We start from the raw sequence: 15,817 nt of genomic DNA on the forward strand, positions 1-15,817 counted from the left end.
CTCCGAGGCATCTCGGAGCTATTTGTTTTCTCTTTAATTGGCTAGTGGGGAAAAAATAACGAAGGGGAGTCATGCAGGGGAAGTTTTCATTGGTGCTGTTTTTGGCAACAGAGTCACAACATCCTAAATTTATTTATTTAATTGCATTATTAAAAGTATAAATAAAAATAAATCCAGGAGAGCAGCCGGATCTATGCTTTGCATCTCTAAAATAGAACCATAAAATGCCACGGAGCACTGGGGGAATGATTTATTAGCCTGTTATCGTGAGTGACTGGGACGCTTTCGATGGAGTCCTTGCTAATTTCTAACAGCTGCATTAAATCATAGATGCTATCAGCTATTATAAAATAATCACCCAGCGGTCTGCAGACCAGCATGAGCCCAGGGTCAGCGCTGGAGCCCTTCATTTGTTTCACATCTCAGCCCCTCTGGTTCCTGGTAAGGGGGGAAAAAAGAGGACTTGTAGCGGCCTCGTTTTATCATCGAGGAGCTGACAATAAATAAAACCTCTATAAACCTTTTCTAAAAGGAGTTGGGACTGGAATTTGCAACTGGAGGAAACCTTTCTTTGTGCTTAAATATGGCTGTGTGATGTCAGGGCTCCTGGGTCCTATTTCCCGTTCAGAAAGGGAGCCTGCGTGTGCTGATTTATAGGACGGACTGAGGATTTCAGGGTTTCAGCTTCAGTCAGGGCTGAGAAGAAGAAAGCAGGTCCTGTGGCAGTTAAGGACGTCCGGTTTGGGGCTCCTGCCACCCTGCGTTGACTCTTCCCTGTTGAATCCTCCGTGTTGTTTCAACGAGTTGCTTAAATATTCCTAAAGCCTGTCTGTCTTCCTCTCGTTTGACAAATGCGTGTGTGCGTTTATGTGGCTGCGCTCCAGACAGGGTTAATATTTGGCCTGGAAATCTCTTCAGAAGCACCAATTTTAGCGACAGAGAAACAACAGTGAGTAGGAGAGCGTTCGAGATCCCGGAGAAGTTAGGAAGCGGCTGCTTTTCGCGGCAGTAGCGGCGAAGCAGCTCGCAGGGCCAGGCCCAAGCATGGATAGTTTTAAAGGGTGAAGGAGACGGGAGAGAAAAAACCAAAAATAAATAAAAATAAAGCAGTTAGGGAGAAAATGCCACCCATCTGCAATGTTCGTGTTTTTCTTGACAGTTTTGCTTTATGTTGCAACAGCTGCTCAACATGACAAATGCCGGCTTTAATAGCAACGTATGTGAGGAGATGCAGGCTAGGTAAGTGAATAATGGAGCTCTCTAACTCATCATGTTGTCTGACGTTTTTACCTGGGGATGGATAGCCCTCGCCACTGTGACCGTGGTGTCTCGTGCCTTCCACATCGAGCCTGGGCAGACCGTTTTCGAGACAGCTCTGCTCGGCGGGCTCCCTTCCTTCTGCCCGCCTCCCGACTTGGGGACTGTAGTGCTTTGACGGAGTTTCGTCCCTCTTTGAGTTGACCAGGTGCCAAGGGGCTTTGCTCTGAATACGGTACAAGGAGCCTCAGAGCTATCTGTTTGCATGAGGATGAGCCCGGTAGCGGTGGCAACCCAGGATGCTCCAAGGCCACGTCCCGACAGGGCGGGGAGCAGCAAGGCTTTGGAGGGGTTCAACTAGAAGATGTCTGCAGCGGACCCCCTGTGTGGCCTTGGGAAAATTTCATATTTCCCAAAAGTATTTGGGTTCCTTTGTCTTTTTGTACCTTGTTATCTTCTCTCTGAAATGGGAAAATGAGCTGTGCAGCTTAAAGGTTGTAAGTTGTTTCCTTACTGCAGGGTTGGAGATTGTCCGCGGACCAGGGATTGCTGACAACAAGCATAACTGAGTCAGTGCCGTGTACAAAAACCTTGCTCAGCCTTTGCAACTGCAGTCAAACCCTTCCCCAAGGTTACCGTTGCTCATAAAGCATGCTTAGTTTTGTTTGCCGCAAACCTAGATTTAAATCCCAGAATCCAGTCAGACCTGAGCTTTGAAGAGAATTGGATTTGAGTCAGAAGCGAACGGCTCAGGCCAAGCTGACTCTAAAAGATGAATTAAAACTGACCTAGGAAGATGGAGAAGTCCGCATTCAAATCCCGGGTTTGCAACTTGCATATTTATCTTGTTGTGACTAGTACCACTGGGAATAAATCAATAAAGTCCAGAAGACGGGCAGAACAGATAGACTGGTTCAGATAACGTGGGACCTGCGCTGGCAGTTTACCCATAGTTGAAGTCAACCCCCCGTGGATGTTTCCCAAAGATTGCAGGAACTGAGATCCTTCCCTCACCTAATGTTTTTTTTCCTGTGCTTCAACCCTTAGATGTAAGGATTTCAAAGGTGAAAAAAAAAGTGCACTGGCCACAAAGAGGAACGACTGAAAACACTGAGCATTTGCTTTTCTGCAGGGACGTGCAGCCAAAGAAGCCCGCGCGGTTCAGACAGGCTTAGCATAAGCGTTCAGATCTTTATCCGCTCAACACAGCCGCCGAACTTTCCAAGCAGCACCCATCCCGGTGTGCCCGCAGAGCGCGCTGCGGGGAGCGGGGGGGTTTTTTCTCTCTCTCTCATCGTCAGCGAGGTGGTTTGAAAGGCTGGTGCACGTCGGCTGGTTCCCTCCGGAGAGCGGGCGTGCGCGTAGGAGGGAAAATGAGCACGCGTCCAGGCTGCTCCGGGCTGAGGGTAGCCGGAGCGAGGGCTGTTGCTCCCCGGCCCATCTGAGAGCCACGGGCTGTCGGGGACCGTCCTGTGCAAGAGGAGAGGACCGCGCTGGGGCGATGCAGCGTGCAGGGCGTGCAAGCGGAGCGCAAGGCGCGGTGTTTCCACCCTTATGCTTCGGGGCAGAAGCCGCTTGTTTGCAGCGGGGAGGAAGGCTTTTAAGCTCCCATCCGTCTCCCCAAAATCAGCCGGGCATATTTTCTTCTCCTGCTCTCCCTTGGCAGGCCCAGGGCTCGATCCGGGAGGGCAAACGCCCATGCCCGGCGCGGGACGGAGCAGGGCCGCGGGGTTGCAGCCCGTTTGGCTGCAGCGTTAGGTGAAGCCCGGGGCTGGCTGCGCTCGCCGGCCTGGCAGCGGGAGGATGCTCTGGGGAGCTCCCGAGGCACGTTGCCGGCCAGGGGAAACTGAGGCACGTCGCGAGGTTAGCTGACATCTCCACGGTGGCAGACACCGGAGTCGATCCCAGTCCTGCACTTTGGGGGGGGGGGGTTGGTTTGGCCGTGCTGCCGGGTGCAGGTGCAAGGAGGGACCCAGCCGTGAGCCCCCCGGGGCTGCACATGTGATGCAAGCTGCGCCCCCCCCCCCCCAAATAAATCCGCCCCATGGTGCGCACACACGTCCTTGCAGGCATGCTTGTAAACCTCCCTCCCCGCCGTTGCACCTCCTTGCACCTCAGTTTCTTGCAAAACAGGGATGATAATATTTGAGAAAGCTGTTAAAGCCGTTAAGGATCACAACATTTCTGTTGTTTTATTTGCCAGTCGGCTGGCGATTTTTTTTCCCCCACCCCCCAAGAAAATGTCCTCCGTGAAACAGGCTGAACTTTAGCGTGTTTTGATATGGAAATGTTTTGGCAACGAAGCAAAATGTCATATGTCTGTAATCACCCCCCCTCCCCTTTCCCTCGAGAGTGCGTTTTTAAGAAAAAAGACCACATGGGATTTGAAAACCTGCCCAAACGCACTAAATACCAACAGTAATGGCAACACAAAAAAAATCTTGGCGCCACAAAGAAAATCTTAACATTTTGCTTTCCATATAAAAAAATAAAAATCCTGGATCGTTGTCAGAAATACTGCTGAAAATGAAATCCTTGAGTTTCAAGATTTTGCAAGTGATGTTGCGATGCCTTTGCACAGCTCTCCCGCTTTTCCGGCGCTTCTCAGCCTCTTTGAGGTTTCTGCTGGAGCTGTATACAGTGTTTTCAGAGGTTTTTTTCTTTTTTCTTTAATATTTGGTGTAATGGGGAGACTGCTTTTAACTCTGTAACGTGGGTGTCTTCATAGCGGCCTCCTTTTTGAATTTCGGTTGTCAGATTTACACTGAGTTTAAGCGTACCATATGTCTCTGGCTCAGCCCGGGATTTCAGCTGCACGCTTAACATTAAGTGCAAAGTAATCTTGTTAAACCCAGCAGCCGCGGCTTGAAAGTTGAAGCACGCGTTTCTGCACCCTCCTGAACGACGCCTTGTCTCGCCGCCGCTTCGGGGTGACCCAAGGCAGCGCGAGAGCGGCGGGTGCCGAGCGTTAAGTCAGTTCGGCGAATGGGGGGGGGACGTCGGGGAGCAGCGCAAGCCGCCGGCGGGGCTCCGGTTTGCGTTTGCTGCCGAGGCGATCGCTTTGAGGAATAGGCTGCGCTTTTTTCGCAATTACCTCAGCGTTTTTTTGCTAAATTCATGCGATAAAATGCATTAAATGTAACAGCACGGAAAATAAAAGTTCAGTTTGCAGAGAAATCCTGATTTAGTGTGGAGATAAAAACAGATGAAACAACTGGAAAAATTAAGTAGGATAAATAAATTTTGCCCGATAGATCTGAGAGAGGCGAGTCCGACAGAAGGAGAGACGGACAGAGGTGAATACTCTTTACGGGGAGAGCTGCTCGCGTGCATTCGGCTGGGCAGCAGTAAATCCAGCTAAGCGTGAACGGCTTTAGTGCGACTTTTATCCGGGAAGGAACATTTGCACAGGGAGAGAGCTGCTTGGCTGGTATTTTTTGCTGTTCCCTTTGCGGTTCTCAAAGGCATTTTGCGTCCAGAGCCGGGTCTGTCCTCCTCCAGCTGGCCTTAGCGTTAGCCTGGCTGAGATGTCGCCCACACCGGAGACAGCGGTGCCGCTTGGCAGCTCTGCTCCCGCCTGTGCAACCTGGAGAGGGGAAACTGAGTCGCGGAGCGATTAAATGGCTTGCCCAGCTATCCCTGGGGACTTATCAGCAAGGAATAATTGCTTTGCCGACTGGTGCTCGGCAGCACCTGGCCGCCCCTTTAGCTGGCCAAATAAAGAGGTTGAGTGAACGTGTTTTTCGCTTATCCTTAGTCTTCTGCTCGGGACGGGTTAAAGCGGAGGTGCCTTCGTCACGGGTGAGGTGCGGGTTGCGGCGCTGCCCGCGCTGTACCGCGGCGCTCCGCTTCTGAGCCCGCCGGTCCTAGAGCTCTTGTCGTGCGGTGGAAAGGCTGAGATGCTTTGCCGCCCCCTCTCCCACGCGCAGACGGCTGCTCGGCTTTATTCCCGGAGCGTGAGATGCGATTATCCCCCTTGTGCTACTTTGCATAGGGTGCGTGCGCTCACAGGGGCCCCGTGCACAACGCTCCTTGGTGGGCACGAGGTACACTGTGCTCATTTTGGGTGAAAAATAAGAATAGTCAGGAACGGGAGAAGCAAGAAGCAGGGCGGGATATGGGGGAAGAGGTGTTGGAACGACTCCTCAGATATGCCGGGTAAAAATTAGCAGCTGCAAGTGTGCAAGAGAAAAGGTGGAGAAAAAAGGGGGTAGGGACAGATGGAGAGAAGGAGGGAGAGAAAGGAGGTGGGAGAAAAGGGAGGAGGAGATAATAGCGTAGAAAGATATTAGTTAAAAATCTCGTAGCCCCAAGCCCAGACGCCATCTGTATACAGCAGGAATCCGACAAGACACAGCTCTATATATACACCCCATCGAGGTGCGACGTACGTATCGGCCAGAGAGTTTGGCCAAGATTTTTCAGGACTGGAAATTTCGTATGCCCTTAGAGAGATGCCTTAAAGGAGCCCCACTTTCAGACAGCATCGAGCAGCTGTCTGCAAGCAGGGAGCTCGAGATGAACAGCCAGTCGGCTCTGAGGAAGCTTGTCTTTGGTTTGCCGAGGGAAAGCTGGAGAACTTCCCCACTTCCGCCAGCGCTGGGGGGCGAACCCCCCGGAGCGGCGAGGACTGGCCCTTGGGCTACGCGTGCCCGTGTCCTCCGGTCATCCAGGGACTGCTCTCTGCTTGGACAAGCCCTACGGCTCTGTTGGAGTTTTGCTTTTCCGGGGTGAGGCATTAACCCTTTCAAGCGTGAACAAGGCTGAATGAGACACTAAAGTTCATCCTGGCAAGGAAGGGGGAGGTAAAGAAGGAAAGATATTTCCCATGATATTCACCTTAAGATCTTCAGGCAGTTTTGTGGCTGCTCTGGATGAGAGGTGGTGTCCAGAAACGTGCTTGTGAGCGGGGAGGTGACACGTGGTGTCACCTCTGACTGTGTTGGGGTCCCAGTGTGGCTGGAGTTGCAAACCCTGGCACTCCAGCCAGCATGGAGGAAATCCAGCTGCGGGGACCTTCGTGGAGATGTCGGGAGTCGGGCTGATCGGCCTGCTGGGGTCTCCTGGGACCCTCCCAGAAGTGGGAGAGGTGGCCTGGGTCCCCATCCCCCTTCCTCAGTAGCTCTTTGCTGCAGTTCATCTCGAGGAAGCTGCACGAGCTGCCTTCCTCCAAGGCAGGGTATTATTCCCTGAGCTGTGCAGAGAAGGGGAAAAATCATCCGGGAAGGGCAGCGAGGCTGGAGAAGAAAATCCAGTGCCTCAACCCTGTGGTGCCTGGAGCCGGCTGACTGCTCCCCTTGCGCTTGCAGGCCAGGCGCAGGGCTGGAGGTGCCCTGCTCCGGGAGGCGCTCGGCAGCCGCCGGTCTCCTGTCCCTCACTAATTACTTGCAGGCCTGTACTCTTGACATTTGCAAGCTCCTGATTAGAGCGACGAGGGAGAAATCTCCCAGGGAGATGGAGACCAAACTGCGCCGCTAATAAAAGCGGAGATTGACAATCGGACAGAAAGGGAGAGACTGGGAGGTGGAGGGACTCGTCCTTGCAGCCCTGGTTTCTTTCTGAGCCTCTGGGATGATAAGAGGAGGTCAGGGCTTGTTAACGTCCCCGTGAGGAGCAGGACATGCCACCGTCTGTGCCGAGTGCCCCCAGGGCCTGTGCCAGGCTCCGAGGCCCTCTCGGTTATGCAGTAGTCTTAGAAATGGACCTGAACCGAAGCCACAGGCACGAGCACCTGTAAGATCTCAGGTCTGCAAACTATCTCAGTGCAAAATTGTCTCCACTCTGTGTTTGGATGCAGATTTTGTAGCCGCCTGTATTTTGAATGCTTTGCCCCTTGCTCCTTTCTCCCCAAAGTCCCACCTTGCTCCCTTCGTTACATGTCAGCGCACTCACTCAGGAGATAATATTAATTAAGGCAGTGTGACCTGGCAGCTATTTCTGAAGGGGTGGCCCAGGCCTCTTCTGGAAGTGCCGGCTGCTGTTGCCTCTTCTCAGGTCCTGTGAATATGCATGCACGCATCTCCTTCACTGCCAAAAACACTCTTGCGTCCGGCATGCAAGTGGCACGGGCTCTCCTTGCAAGCCGGTATGTGCATCCCCGCTCCAGGCCTGTGGCAGAGGCTGTCTGCAGGGCCCGTCGTTTCCCAGGCGAGCGGGGGCTCATGTGGCTGCGTGCAATGCAGAGGGCCTTGAGAAGAGGCAGGGGGGAGCGGGAGAGGCTGTCCTGGCTGCCTGGATCCCGCCCCAGGGCTGCTGGGTGATTGCTCCTCATTTGGAGCATCAGCATAAAATGACTCAGCTTTTATATAGGACACCGGGGCGGGAACTGCGCTCCGGGGAAGCGTGGCAAGACGGTGGTAGGGATCGGCAGGGCCAAAAGCAGCTTGCTGATGTGCAGTTGGGGCAGCTGGACGTTACCTTCGAGCGTGCGTGTCGGGAGAGACGAGCGGAAGGTTTGGTCAGATGCTTCTCTGTCATCAGTCACACCTTGCTGCCACTTCCTAAGCACAACCTTAATCCCTAAGGCTCGCAAGGAATGAGGGAATTTGGATGCAATGAAACATTTCTTTCCTCCTCGTACCTGGGAGCCCAAAGTGGCCTCCGGGGCGAGCGTGGCTAAGACATGTTGGCTGCAGTCTCCTGCACAGCTGTTCCAGCCTCTTCGGTAAGTCTGCAGTTAGGCAGGTTTTTGTTACATAAATTTATATATATAATTAATTCTCTTTCCAGCCCTCTTTTTCGCCTCTCTGAACCCCCATATGCTTACCTGTGTGCGGCTCCCCGGAGCCGCCAGTGTAGCGCTCTGCCCGTGTGTCTGTCCATTTACGCCCTGCCTGTACAGCTGTTCGTGTAGCCATGTCTCTCCGGGCTCCTTCTGAGGCAGATAGGCTTTCTTCCCTTTAAATCTCCCCTTTCCCATGTTACGCCGGCTCTGGCGTGCTTTCTGCTACGTGCGCTCTGCATCGACGGCTTCCTATCCCAAGGGGAAAGTGCCAGTTTACTACCCAGCAGGCCTTCTGCTCCCTGCAGCTTCCTCCCGGCGGAGCGCGTCCCGGTGTTGGAACAGGCGCAGCAACGCCGGGAGTCAGGCTGCCGCGCTCGGGGGGTCGGGTTTTTGCTGAATCCCTTCCCGCTGTAAGCAGACACGTTTCCTCTGTACCAGAGCAGGAGCAGACGAGGCAGGAGAGGAGATGTCCTTCCTCCTCGTCCTTCTCCCTGAGTTACTGCCCAGCGCTAACCGCCTGGTCAAGGGAAGCAGCCGACCTGAATGTTTGGGGTTAAGCAAACTTTTCAGCAGCTGAAGAACCCTCTGACAGAAAGCTCAGCCTTGCCTTTCTTGGCGCTTCTCCCGGCTCCTAGGCTCTCCTATTTATACAGGCGACAGTGAGCATCACTCTGGTGTCTTGCAGCTGGAGCTGCTGCCTGGAGCCAGCGTGGGCCTCTGCAGCGGCTGGGGCATGTCTAGGGTCGTGGTGTCCTGCTCCGCGTGCAGCGGGCCTGCTGTGCAGATAACTAGGCTTGCCAGCTCTGAAAAACCCTTGCAAAAGTCTCTTCTCCATCAGTTCTAGCAGCTGTGTTTGGATATCTGGACCAGCATAGGGGCCCAGATTAGCTATAACTCTTTCATTGGCCCTTGCACTCATCCTCTAGCTGCTGGAAGAAGGATGGATGATATGTTCAGCAGAATAGGTGGATGCCCTTTGAGGAAGGGATCCAGCCGAGCTGTGCTGGACCAGCCTGCCTTGGCTTAGGCATGATAAACCTGTACAGGACAGTGCAGGGAGACTGCAGTGTGGTGTGGGTTTTTTTGTGTAGGCAGCAGAGACGGACAGATGTGTCTAAGTGGTCATCAAGGTCTTGGAGCCCCCATTTGCTCTTTGAGTAGGTAATGGAGGTCTTTGCATGTGTGTGGAGGGGGATCTCAGAACAAGGAGTCTGATGATCTCGGAGACCGTCCTGTTGCGAGCAGTGAGGTGGGAAGCCCTTGGGCTTCCTAGTGTGATGATCTTGGTGCTGGGGCAGAGCGGGGACAGGGCAGGCAGTTCCTCTGGAGGTCCCTCCCGACTGCTGCAATCCTGCCTGGCAAACTCCTGGTTTCTGACCGGTGCTGCCTGCAGACTCCAGGTGTGGGTGACCCCCCCCCCCCCCCCACTAGGGGCTGCCCAGCCCCGGGGCAGCGCACAGCCCCAGCCCAGCAGGTACCACCGGTACAGGAGAAGCATCAACAGGTGGATGCAGGGAAGGACCTGGCGAGACGGGGCTGGGCAGGGGGGCCGTGCAGGCGCTGGGGGGCTACGGGCAAGGGCAGGCAGCGCCTGCCGCTCTTTGGGGTGGGTGTTGCGAGCGGGAGGCTGCGTGCAGCGCCTGTCGCGCACGGCACGTACTCCTGGCGGCAGAGTCCCTGCTGCAGCCCCGGGGCTCTCCTCCCCCAGCCCCGGCTGGGGCGGGGGGGCGGCGGGGGGGGAAAGAGGTTGGCTTTTGGGGTTGCAATGGTTAAAGCCGGAGCGCGGCACGGGACGTGCGGGGTCCCCCCCCCTCCCCGGGGGGGAACCGGGATGAGCGGCTCGGTGCTATTTGGCGCGGTGCGGTGCGGCGGGGGGTCCCGCGATGCCCGCGGCGGGGGGCGAGGGAGGCGGCGGCGGGGAGCCACGGCGCCGGTCAGCGATGGAGCCGCTGCCATGACAACCCCGGGCGGGGTGCGCGCGCCGCGCTGCTCCGCTGCCGGCCCCCGGCGCCCGCCGCCCGGCGATGCTGCGAGCGGCCGACGCGCCCGGCTCCCGCTCGCCGCCGCCGCCGCCTCTCCCCTCCGGCCGCCTCGCGCTGAGCAGCAACCGGAGGAGCAGCCTCCTCCCCTGAGCCCCCTCCCCTGGGCGGCTGCTCCGGGAGGGCTCCGGAGAGCCGCTTTTGCGGGAGCCGTGGAGCGTCGCCGCCTGCGCCTCGCGTCCTGCCGGCGGGGACGTCGCCTGCAGCTCCGCGGGGAAGTTTCGATCTTTGCGACCGAATCGGCATTTTGGGAGCTTTTTTTATTTTTATTTTTTTGCTTTCCTCCTTTTCCCTCTATTATTAAAAAAAAAAAAAAGAGGCAGCAGCAAGCAAACAACCCAACTCGGAGCCCGTTGCGCTCCCCCCGTCTCTTTTTATGGCCGCCCTCCCTTTCCTGCCAGAGACACTTACGTTTCCTCCTTGGGTTATAAACTTTTGATGCCAGCTCTCCGCAGCGCGTGCCCAACTGAATCTTAAAGTAGCGTCTCGAGCAGACACACATCCGTGACCTTCATCTCTTGCTCTGCACCTTCTCTCCTCCTCTTCCTCCTCCCCCCGGCCCTCCCGTCCTCCTCCCTCACCCGAGGATACGGGGGGCTCCCTCCGGATGCCGCTCGGCAGGCGCGGCGCTCGCAGCCTGCCGCTCCCGGGGCTCTCCTGACCGCCGTGGAGCTCCGCGCCGCTCGCCGCCGCGCCGGCCCCGCTGCTTTTGCTCCCCCCGTCCCCCCCCGTCCCCCCACGCACGCACCCACCCCCGCCCCCCACTTTTCGCTCCCGGTGGCCTTGTTGTCGGGTGTGTTTTTTGCCTGTTGGAAAAGTCCCCGCTGCCCAGGATGGGGGTCGGTGGGTGCTTAGCCCTGCCCTGGAGGTGCCTAGTCGTCCTCTGTCTCAGGCTGCTCTTCCTTGTGCCCGCAGGAGTGCCCGTGCGCAGCGGAGATGCCACCTTCCCCAAAGCCATGGACAACGTGACGGTGCGGCAAGGCGAGAGCGCCACGCTCAGGTAGGAGCGCGGGGGGCCACGGGGGGGGGCAGCGCCGCCGTTTCCCCGGGGCAAGTGGAGCCGGGGGGGGGGGGGGGGGCTGCGTGCCCAGCGATGCTGCAGGCGAGAGTCCCGGCACTCGCGGGCGAGTTGGTGGCATCCCCCCAGGTTGGGGGGGGGGGTCTCGCCGCCCGCAGGTTGCGCCGCGGGTTGGGGGGAAGCGGGTTGCGGCGGAGCCGGGTGCGGAGCGCTGCGCTGGCAGCCTGCTGGCGGGGGGCTGCGGGTGCCAGACGACGCGCGCCGGCGCGAGGGGTTGAGGTGGCAGACGGCGAGTTAGCGCTGCCTGACACTCGGAAAGTTGTCACGGCGCCGGTGCCTGGGTGGGTGGGGAGGGGACCGCGCTGCGTGTGCCCAGCGGTGCCCAGCCTGCCTTTCCGGCGGGTTTCCAGGGCTGCGATGCCTCAGAGGTGTCGGTGCTTTGCCTTGATCGCTTTATAGTCTCCGCACGAACCTGTTAATATCAAATCAATCTTTTTACTCCAGGGGTTGCATCTTATGAATTCTGATGGATGTTTCCCCTTTCGCTGTTTGCTGTAGGGGAAACGCGGGCAGCTTGCGTGCAGGTGGGCTGCTCCTGCACCGCACAGTACAGCAGAGCATCCCCATCCCTTTCCCTTTCCCGGATGAGTTACAGGTGTACGCGGTGCGCTGCCCGCGCAGGGTATCGGCTCTCAGCAGGCATCGCAGCGGTGCGGCCAGATGAGCAGCTAGGAAGCCCGGGGCGTTGGGCGTTTGTGCGTGCTCGGGACCTGGTTAACGCGGCTGGACGTGATCGGGGCTGGAGCGATCGGGTCCGAGGGAGTTAGCAGTCTGCCACCTTGTCTGCAATAGCAAGTAGCTCGTGATACAGCAGCAGCCCCTGCCCAGCTAGTGCGCGAGGCTGGCTGCTCCCTTGCTTAAACCTGGCGTAGCAGGGCTGCAGTCAAGAGCGGCCGCTCTTCCCAAAGCCTGGCGAAGGGCTGGCACAGGCAAGCCAAGTGCCATGTTCCCCGTTAGAGCTGAGCCGTAGCAGAGAGGAGAAGCTGCTGCTGGTATCAGCAGAGCTTGCTCCGTTAGCCCAGCGGTGGAGGCGCGGGGGTTCGGGCAGGGTTTGGTCCCTGCTGGTGCCGATACGCGGTTCGGGGTGCGTACGGAGAAATGTTTGGTGGGTAACGTGGCGGTGGGAAGCGGCTTGCGGCACCAGCGACCGCTGAGGTCTGCCCCGCTGGGAGAGGCGTTGGTCTGCCTCCTGCAGCGGCGTCTCTGCGGGGCGGCCGAGCAGGGGCAGGGGCCGCAGCGGGGCGCGAGGGTCGGCTCCGGCCCTCGTCTGCGGCACAGCCCCGGGCAGCGTTTCAGGCGGCCCCGCAGGGAAGCACCGAGCCTTGGGGAGCAGGACTCAACGGCGGAGTTTGGTACGGGAGCAGGGCTGGAGACAGCCGGCTCCACCAGGGCAGCCGCCTCGGCACACCTCGTAGCCAGGGGCCGCGGGAAAGCGCAGGGCACGCTTCCTTTTGCTCTTCGTAATTGAATTGCAGTGATGATTAACCTGAGTTGGAGCGAGCGATGCAGTTTAACAAGGAGAAAACAATCCCCCAAAGAGATGTCTTTGGCCCTCGGTGCTCTTTCCTTGCGGGTTTTTTTTTTTTTTGGTGTTTCTCCCCTGGATGAAACATGGGGACTGGGGCTCGCGCAAGGCAATGCTCGTTTAAATCGGCGTAGAAACATTTCCTCCTTGCTGACTGTAAGCTAGCTGTGCGGGGCCCCCCAGCCCCTTCCCCGGGAGCCCCGCAGCCGGTGGGCTCCGCGGTGGGCTCCAGCGCTGGCCGAGACTGTCACCAGCAGAGGGCTGACTTGGATCTCCTTTTTTTTAAGCTTCTGGCCTCTTTTCCTCGCCGTCTGCGAAAGGGGATGTTTGTGAAGCAGCCGGCCCTGTAGCGGGGGGGTATTTTAGCCTTCCTCTCTAAGGAGTGGCACGTCCATCAGTGGGACCCCGCGGGTGCGCCGCTCGGAGGAGCCCCTGCCCTATAAAGCCTCCCGCGCCGCCCCGTCCCACCTTGCGTCCTCTCCTGCCCATGCTCTCGTGGCTGCTTCTCCGTGCTCACACCTCCTCCCGTTTCTCCTCAAGTTTAGCTTTTCCCTGCTGCAGCGACTCCTTCCTTATTCCCTGGGTTTCCGGCCGTCGGCTGTGATCTACCAACAAGGCGAACAAGTATGCTAAGGCTGCCCGGGCCTTCACGGCTGTCGCTGCTCGCTCCAGATAGCCGTCTGCGTAGAGCAAGCCGGAGGGCTAGCGCAGGGTGCAGTGGTTCGGGGAGGTGGCTGGTGTTGGTTGCAGCAGCGCTGAGCAGCTGCGGTGCTCCGCGGGAAACGGCGCCCGGGGCTGCCCCGGGGCGGAGGTGCAGGCCAGGCGCCAGCTGTTTGGAGGCTTTGCGTACGGGTGACGGTGGGTGGTAGAGCTCTAGCGTGGAGTCTTGACGGGGTGGGGTGAGGGGGGGTTCTCCTGGGAAGTAGCGCAGCCGGAGCAGATGTGGTGGTCCCTTCTGTCATCCCTGCAAAACGACACCTTTCGTGGGGCCTGAGCCAAAGATGGCTCATGACTTGGGACTTTAAAAACAGAGATCCAAAATTGCGACTCATTGCGCTTGTAAAATTAGCCAGAATCCTTTTAGATGTATGGGGACCCAGCCTTCTCCCTTCCGAATTTGTGCAGCATTGCTGGCTGGTCCTGAGAGGCAGTGAGCCTGCCCTGGCCCCAGTAGGAAGCCCTTTGCTTTTCAAGATCAGTTCTTTAAACATGCATTGCATCTGCAGGAAGGAGGAGGTCAGAGAAAGAGCAGAACCGTGCGCTTAAGGTGAAGGGAACCTGGAGCCTTTTCAGACTGGTCGTGGTTTATCTGCAGTGAATATTGGGCGCTTCCATTCCCATCTCTCCACGTTTCCTAGGGAGCCTCAACATCATCCTCGCAGAAAGTAAGGCTCCATCTACAGGCAGCTTCCAGGCCATCTTAGATAGTGGAAAACGATTCCTGTGTTGTAAGTAGAGATTGTTGATAATTCACGACCTTTTATTGTAAGAACAAGAGCTTCCCGTAATAGTTATGCACCCTTCCTCTCCAAGGAACTCGAGGCGCTTTGCAAATTCTGTGTGTACTATTAAAAAGAAAATCAAGCTCGCTCTTACCTGACTCTGAAAGCGCAGGTTTCTGCTGCGAAGCAGGGCATGCGTTAGGCTGACAGCAGTACCCAGTATTACACGCCAGCTTCTGGGACGTGAAGAGAACCAACAAACGCGCTGGTAACCAAAAGGGAGGCTGAAGGATTTTTACTTTCCCAGCTGCGATTTGAGCTGGAAACCAGGATTAATTTTGTCCTTTGGGGAAGAACGGCCCTGAATCTCAACTTTCTCTGCACTGCGTGTCTTGGACGTGTGCCCCGTTTCCCTACAAGCCGCAGAGCCTCTACGTCCTACCCCGAGGCTGCGGGAGGTGGTGGCGGCGGCAGGTTCCCAGCACGTGTAGCCATTCCAGTAGACGGATGCCCTGCAAGGATCTCGGCCTTGCTTTCTGTTTTATCCAAACTGTATCACCGTGCACTTAGTCGTGTTGGTGACAGTGTCTTCACCACTGCAAAGGGCTGCCAGGGTTGGGGGCAGGGGGCAAAAGTGTTTCGAACAGTGATTAAACTGCAAGCAATGCCACTATCGTGGCAAATATTCAAGTAACATAAGAGCAGGGATATATAGTAAAGCAGATCGTATTGCTTATGCCGCTAGCAAACCAACCTTTTATAACAGGCATCAGTACAGTTCATAAAGACATAAAACAACAGCTGCTCGAAATTTCAAGGCTTTATAGTTTTATCTGTATTTAAGAAATATCGGCAATTTTTTTTAACACAAAGAGAGTGCGTTCCGGTAGCTGGCGTGCGCAGCTGAGAGCCGGGGCGTGCAGGCTTTCCCTGATGACTGTTGCCGCAGGGGCGCCGGGACTTGAGAAAGCCCCTCTGTTACTCTCTGCCTCAGTTTCCCCATCTATAGAATGGAGCTGGTAGCAGTCGATTCTCAGAGAACATCAGAAGAAACGAGTGTGCCTAGACACTGTTTTGTTTGTTCACTAAACAAAGTAATACAGACACGTGGGTTTTTCCCTGTATTTAAAGGCAGATTTTCAAGTAACCTCCCCTCCTCTTCACCTCTAACCCAACCTTGGCCTACCTGGTCGTTTGTCTTTAAAAAAAGACCAGAAGAACAGCGGTACCTTGCTAATTCACATGGAAGGCTTCGTGACTCACTGAATTTTGTCAATTAGCGAGTATGAGAACAATTCCAATTAAAAACAAAAAGGCAGAATAAAACATCATGAGATGTTGGTTCTCCATTTATTTTTGCAATTATAGGTTTAATTATTTCTGACAATACTTTGGGTTTTTTTATTTGTTTTTGGAGTCATCTACTGCAGTCCATTTCCCAGCAGCACATGCTGAGGCCTCAGTAAAATACAACCACTAAGAGCAGGCAGCGGGACCGTGGTGTTGGACACAGGCCTGGGAAGTCAGGAAAGCTGAGATTTTTTTTTTTTCCTGCTTCCTCTATTATTCCCTTAGGTAGGTTTGGCCAAACCGTCAGGGCTGGCTGGACCTCATGCAACCGAGGTACCTGACGGAGAAAGGAAGTATTACTGCAGAGCCATCTCTGCTGGTAAATCCTTGCTGAGGAGTGGGAAGAGGCTGCTGCTTTTTGTGTGCAAATGCTAAAAGCGTGGGGATTAGCAAAGAGCAGAT

At 56.2% G+C, this 15,817-nt stretch overlaps 1 protein-coding gene and 1 long non-coding RNA gene across 9 annotated transcripts in view; one reads left to right on the plus strand and one right to left on the minus strand.

The window, feature by feature from the left end:
* Positions 1-15,817, plus strand: part of OPCML (opioid binding protein/cell adhesion molecule like) — a 361,149-nt gene that overhangs the window by 213,329 nt on the left and 132,003 nt on the right. For 6 of the 8 annotated variants that reach the window (XM_068916610.1, XM_068916612.1, XM_068916611.1 and 3 more), the window contains one exon: positions 10,936-11,020. In XM_068916610.1, coding sequence (XP_068772711.1) covers positions 10,936-11,020 — 85 coding nt within the window. Of the gene's footprint in view, positions 1-9,674; positions 9,728-10,642; positions 10,814-10,935; positions 11,021-15,817 lie in introns of those variants that run through there. The other 2 variants (XM_068916617.1, XM_068916615.1) reach the window with 2 other exon arrangements.
* Positions 3,424-10,576, minus strand: LOC138061890 (uncharacterized). Its single transcript, XR_011135888.1, has 3 exons — positions 10,432-10,576; positions 8,024-8,230; positions 3,424-5,429 (listed from the first exon to the last, which is right to left on the minus strand). It is a non-coding gene; the product is annotated as an uncharacterized lncRNA (long non-coding RNA).

This window comes from Struthio camelus, chromosome 22, assembly GCF_040807025.1.
Source record: "Struthio camelus isolate bStrCam1 chromosome 22, bStrCam1.hap1, whole genome shotgun sequence".
NCBI classification, from domain to species: domain Eukaryota; kingdom Metazoa; phylum Chordata; class Aves; order Struthioniformes; family Struthionidae; genus Struthio; species Struthio camelus.